This window comes from Chionomys nivalis, chromosome 1 (genome assembly GCF_950005125.1).
Source record: "Chionomys nivalis chromosome 1, mChiNiv1.1, whole genome shotgun sequence".
NCBI classification, from domain to species: domain Eukaryota; kingdom Metazoa; phylum Chordata; class Mammalia; order Rodentia; family Cricetidae; genus Chionomys; species Chionomys nivalis.
Window position 1 is genome coordinate 58,706,781 of NC_080086.1, and position 6,550 is coordinate 58,713,330.

Genomic DNA, 6,550 nt, shown 5'->3' on the forward strand with positions numbered 1-6,550 from the left:
CAGCTTAAGCCTGGTCAGTCACTGACCAGATGGCTATCAGCTGTTGTACAAAGCTTATAGAACATGGTTAGAATTGAAGATGCAACAAAAATATTTGGCGTTGTGAAGTTCTAAATAGAGAAAAGGTGCACAGGACATACAGTGAATTCTTAGTAACTCGTCAGCCTTTGGAGAAATCAGTAACCACGAAAGCGCATGTCTAGCAATGGTTTTAAGCTCTTATATTTTCTGTGTTGGGAGTACCATGCCATCCAGACAGCACGAGAGCCTTGATGTGTTGCACAGCCACAGTTATGCCACACAGTTATCCCAGACTGAGAGAATAGTGACACCCTCCACCCCATTGCTGTATATGTGTATTAACTAGAGTGGTGCTCTTCTCTCCTTCCCTGCCCCCAGGCCTGTCTGCGGAAGGTGGTGCCAAGCGCCAGGAGCACCTGTCTCGGTTTTCTATGCCTGACCTTAGCAAAGACTCTGGCATGAATGTCTCAGAAAAGTTGAGCAACATGGGCACGCTCAACTCCTCCATGCAATTCAGGAGCGCAGAGTCCGTCCGCAGCCTGCTGTCTGCACAACAGTACCAGGAGATGGAAGGGAACCTTCACCAGCTCAGCAACCCCCTGGGGTACAGGGACTTGCAGTCCCACGGAAGGATGCACCAGAGCTTTGATTTTGATGGCAGCATAGCAAGCAGCAAGCTGCCAGGGCAGGAAGGTGTGCGCATCCAGCCCATGAGTGAGCGCACTCGGAGGAGAACTACTTCCAGGGATGACAACCGCCGCTTCCGCCCTCACCGGTCCCGAAGGTCCCGACGCTCACGCTCAGACAATGCCTTGCACCTAGCCAGCGAGCGAGAGGTCATTGCTCGGTTGAAGGAAAGGCCCCCTCTGAGAGCCAGGGAGGACTACGATCAGTTCATGCGCCAACGGAGCTTCCAGGAGAGCCTGGGGCAGGGGTCCCGGCGGGATCTGTACGGCCAGTGTCCGAGGACTGTGTCAGATCTGGCTTTGCAGAATGCCTTTGGGGAACGATGGGGACCCTACTTCACGGAGTATGATTGGTGCTCCACCTGCTCCTCCTCCTCAGAGTCCGACAATGAGGGCTACTTCCTAGGAGAACCCATCCCCCAGCCAGCCCGTCTACGATATGTCACAAGTGATGAGCTGTTGCACAAGTACAGCTCTTACGGTGTCCCCAAATCCTCCACCCTAAGTGGCAGAGGACAGTTGCACAGCAGGAAAAGACAGAAGAGCAAAAACTGTATCATTTCCTAATGTGATTGGGGTCGGGGAACGGGGGAAGATGGGAGCTAAGAATGTAAACTCAGAAACGTGCACTGTCGTGAATTCCCAAGTCCTCTTGGGGATGGTTCATAGGGGAGAGATGGAGAAGGCTTTCAGTTGAGGGAGGCAAGGCTGCAGGTTGACTTGGCAGATACACTTGATGTCACAGTTTTGGGCATGTTAAATATGATTTGTACATTCCACTTTGGAAACACGGGCTGTGGAGGCCAGGGTAGGTCATGTCCTTCCAAGGTGGAGTGGCCATTTACCAGATGATACATTGTAACCTGCTCACTTACAATATTCTTTCTGGTTCTCTTCCTTTTAGGACCCCTTTTCCAGTAAATACTTTATTAGCCAGGACCCCAAACTAAGTTATTTACATGTCCATTGTAAATGCAATGTAAATGAGAGTTCTGATAAAATATTTTTGTATTTTGTAATAACAAAAGAATTTCTATATGGTAGGATTGATTCAGTGGACTTGCATGCATGTCCTCCATTATCTCTGAGTGGAAGTAGATGGTGGCCCAGGACCACCTGGCTTCTGTTTGTTTCCATTTGGTTTGGTTTTCTTTCTATACAAATCTGTTACATGTCAGTGAGACTCTTTTCAAAGAAGTATATTCAATTTGGCTTTTTTTGTGGCTGAAAAAGAAAATTAACTATTCTACCCAAAGCATTTTATGCTCTAGTCCAGTCCGTCAAAAGGAGCCATCTTTAAGTCTGTTCCCACCCTGAGTAGAATTTATTCTCTACAAAGTAAGTAGGTTTTTTTTTTAATTTCAATTGCAAATGTCGCTTTTGCTGATTAGAGATAACAACCAGTGTCAGTCCAGTTCTGTGAGAAATGCCATCCCTGTTTGGAATTATTGAAGTTCCTTAATGTCGATCTGTCCCTTGGGGAGAATCAAAGTGACTGTGAGTGGTGCCGACGTGTGCTGTCAGCATGGCGTTGTTTTGAATGTGGAGTTATTGTTTGGTGCTCATGTTTCCTGGATTGTGTTTTCTGCTTTCTACTTCCAAGGCAGCCAGAGCTGCTGCCTTAGCCTGACAGCTGTTTGTCCTCATACAGATGAGCTTCAGCGTCTGCCACTGAAGGGCAGAAGGACGCTGTGGGAGGGCTCTGGGTACTTGGTGTGGCACACATTACCCATGGCTAGGGAACAAGGAAATTTGAAAACAAAAAGCAGGTAGATGTGGAAATGGGGAGGGGGTGACGGAAAATCAGGGAGAAAGACTTTGTAGAGGGAAAGCAGAGAGGTGGCAGCCACCTTGACTAGTCCCCAGTGCTTTAGAGAGAATCCAATTTGACAGGCTTAGTCACCACGAGAGCTAGTTTATTACCCAAGAGGGTTAAGCTGCTGAGACGATAAGGTAGCAACATGGAAAACAGACCTTGTGGCAAGAGAGATTTCCATTTTGAACTTTGAGGACTGTTGGTCAGACAGAAAGGCTCAAGAGTGAGTTTGCTTAAAGAAGACATTTCACTGCTGGTGAAATAAATATAACGTGAAATAAAACTTCTTGGCTCGCTTCAGTTTAAAATAAAAAAAAACGAAGCACTTGCTCTTGGTCCATTCTCTTCCACTCCTCAGTGGATTGTGGCAAAAAATCCACTGGAGGACCCACCTTTCGTGAGATGTGCTGTCCCTGTAATGCACAGTGTGTCTCCGTGGCCATTTGCCGTGATAAGGCGAGCATGGTCCCTTTTCACTATAGTACTTAACATTTTCTAGGGGTTTTTTTTTTTAATGGAGAGAATGTGAAAAGTGGCTTTTCAGACGCCATTCTAAATGGGTCTGGGGGAAAGAAGATTGAAAAGGATGCGAGGATGATACTTCAGGATGTATTAAAATGAATTGCTTTTTTAGGTATTAATATGACATTTGTCATTGTCACTGATTTTTTTGAAAAAGCAATGCAAATGTTGGTTGTGGCTGTTTTCCGCATGCTATCTTCATATCTAAATGTTTCATTAATTATCCAAGCCTCTGGAGAATTAACTTTATTATGTTTGTATAGTAAGTTAATAAACTGCTTGGCAAACTGTTTAAGAGATAATACGCAGCACCATGCCACTGTCGTGGCAGGTTTCTGGTAGACACTGGGTGAGTCCAATTTGGAGCTTTGAGTTTGTTGATCAGTGAGAATTAAAAGACATTATTGAGAAATGGGAGGGAAAGGAGATCTCTTAGCAAATGGTTGAAACCACATATCCTCTCTGGCCCCAAATCCAATGAAAGAAAGTCTCCCATTGGAAGTTGTTTTCTCCTCTGTCCTTGGCAGAGTGCCTCTTCCATTTCCCAGATACAGTTCAGATCACCCTCAACCCAAAGAAGAAAGCAGCCTAGAAACGACTCAAGTCGCATCAAGATCATTCTGGCCAAAACTTAACATATAATGAGATACAGGCTTTCGGGTCCACCTGTTCACCAGCAAGACCACCTCCTTCGATTTCTTCCCATCCTAAATGCAGCCAGGCGCATTACAGAGAATGTCATTTGAAGAAGGCCAGTTCCTCACAGAGGTCGTGGGTCCTTCAAGTGACTGCCCAGTAATACGCAGAACGTCACTGAACTAGCATTTCTCTACCTTTAAGTAATAACTTAGATATAAAACCCCAGAATCTCATTCTCAAAAGTCAATTGCATCCTTTTCTGGGGTGAGAATTTAAGCTCCTCCCTGATTCCCTCTGTGTATCTTTTACCTCTTATTGGCCAAGTCTCCCTGGTGAGTGGAGCCTGTACCCAGTTCCTTTCTATCGTGATTTTATCTTCTGTAGGCCAGTTTTCAGAAGATTCATCTTTCCCCACTTCTCTCTTGTCTTTGATTATTTGGTTGACTTTTTTTTTTCCATCTCCTATTCTTGGGCTGGCTTTGCTCAGAGGTACCGCTTTACAGCTGAGTTCATCTCCTCCCACTACCAGACCCAGCACCAGCTAAGCCAGCATTCTTCTTCAGTCTAAGGAATGCATGAATCATTGAAAGCTTGCTGAGAGGTCTTGCTAGCGCACCTCACCTTTGATACTGTGAAAAGGTTCCATGCTGACGCAGTAGCATTGAACGTGGCATTCGGGGACCCTTCCTTCTGTCCTGTATAGTTGTGGATCTTCTACCACATGGGAAGGTAAATGAGGTGAAGAAAATCTGACTTCAGTCCCTGGTGTTTAACGTGCACAGAGGAGAATTGCTGGTGTTGGGTGTTTGAAACTCTGATTCCACAGTCTGTGGTCCATCCTTTACTCTCCACACAGCTGTGTGAGCAGTCTGGATTTTTCTAATACGGAAAGTCACAATTTCTTTCTGTAGAACGCTCCCCCTACAGAGCTGTGACAAGATGGCATTTGCTGCTCCTTTTCTGGAAGTTTCCGCTTCTTATGACCTCCTAGCCATTTTTGCCTTCAGGTGGGGCCAGTGCTGGCATGGATGTAGCATTTAGGCTCTCCCTGCTAGCGAAGCAGATGACAGCCATGGGTTAATGTAGACTTTCCAAGGAAAGTAGGTTCTCGTCCCAGGCATCTTTCCAACTAGCCCAAAGGGGCTGGTTGACTAGAGCTGGTCTTCTCTGTCTTCTAACACTTCTCATTCGTGAGCTGATTCTTCCCTGGGTCCCTGGGAGAGAAGCCACGCGGCAGACATCTAGGAAACATCCATCACCAGGAACTGGGGGACTTGAGTCCCTCTTCCTCCCACACTGTGCAAGCTAAAGGAAGCTGACCCCTTAGGCCAAACGAGGCTCTCTCGGGCCCGCATTTTCATGCCCAGGGTCTTTGCCAGTTATGTGGGCAGCTCCTGCTCACTCTGCTGAGGTCAGATAAGAGTCTGGTTCCTCATCTGACCCCACCTTACAGGGACGTAGGACACTTGCATTCCGAAGGGCAGTGTCCTTTGCATACTCCCGACAGAGACCAGACGCTGTGCTTCACAAAGATCCACCTATGGCCAAGGAAAGTGGAAAACCGAACCAGTGGCCTGAATGTCACATGCAAGCAAAGTCGTTATTGTCACCTGTGTGGCATCTTCAGGCTCTGCAGATCAAGTTTTCACAATTTCCACTACTGATCTTGAAGACAGTGGCAGGTTAGCATCTTTTCAGAGGATTGACATCTCTTTGAGCATAAGGGAAACAGGAATGAAACCTTCACCTTTCTCGTCAGTGGTTTGCCCCAGAGTTTGTGTGACCATCCAGAAGCCGTGAAGGTCAGGCTGGAGGAAGGACTGGTTTCTTTTTCTGTTTTCTCATATTAGGAGTCCAGTCATCACAAGCCCCCTATAGAGGATGACTCACCTTTGGAAGCTATTGCTATTATAGAAATTCATTTCCTGCTTCCAAAACCAGCCTCCCTTGGAGAATTAAAAGGAGACTGGAAAGGCCACGTGCTATTAGCAGACATTTCTGTGGTTCAAATGTGGTCAACTCACAAGATAGATGTCTAGTTCTATCTTGAGCGTTTCCTAAGAAAAACTTCATGGTCTGGGCATTTAACCATCATGTTCAATAGGTCGCCAATCAAACATTTCTAAATTTTGGGAGGTCACTTACCAATAAGACCTCCTCCTCTTGAGTCTATCTAGCTGAATTCCATTGTTTTCAATAAAGTATTCTGGTTTAGTCCTGACCCTGAGTTAACAACCTAAGACCTATGACTCCTCTGTATTCTTCGGCAAACTAGGCCAGCATTTATTCTCTCAGACTCGTTCCTTCCTGCACAGAGTTGCTTTGCCCAGATCCTATTTAATTCCACAAGCATAAACCAAACCTCGGAGGGCCCAAGAAGGTAAAGCAGGCTGGAGTTTGTGTTATCTGTAAGTGTCAAGCTGTTTGTTAGGAAGGCCTGTCATGGGCCTTTGGTGTGGGCTCTGCCAGAGACTGTTCTGAACACTTTGCTTGAGATCCGTGCCCTGTAAAGTGGATATGATGTTTTACTGATTCTGTAATACATTTGTAAACTTCCAATAAAATTTGAATAAAAGGAATGTTGTCATTCTTCTCAATCTTCACTCGCCTCCCAGATTTTGAGAGTGGTCTTGGCCTTTGGGAATCTTAAGGAAGTTAAAAGGCATGTGAGTCTGAGAATGGTATTTACAGCAGGCCTTTGAGCTGTATTTAAAAATGATATTTAGAGCAGACCTTGAGTGTAATTTAACATCCAGAAAAATAACAATAACAGGTTCTACCCCAGGGCCTAGGACTTCCTGAGTCATTGACTTCTGACCAGGATTGCGGTAGCAGGCGTAAAATTGTTTCCCGTGGGATTAGGATC

General features: G+C 45.8%; 1 protein-coding gene across 4 annotated transcripts in view; it reads left to right on the forward strand.

The window, feature by feature from the left end:
* Nucleotides 1–6,257, forward strand: part of Prickle2 (prickle planar cell polarity protein 2) — a 355,220-nt gene extending 348,963 nt beyond the window's left edge. For all 4 annotated transcript variants that reach the window (XM_057767802.1, XM_057767809.1, XM_057767826.1 and 1 more), the window contains one exon: nucleotides 400–6,257. In XM_057767802.1, coding sequence (XP_057623785.1) covers nucleotides 400–1,274 — 875 coding nt within the window. In that variant the 3' untranslated portion in view covers nucleotides 1,275–6,257. The remainder of the gene's footprint in view (nucleotides 1–399) is intronic.
* The last annotated feature ends 293 nt before the right edge of the window (nucleotides 6,258–6,550 follow it).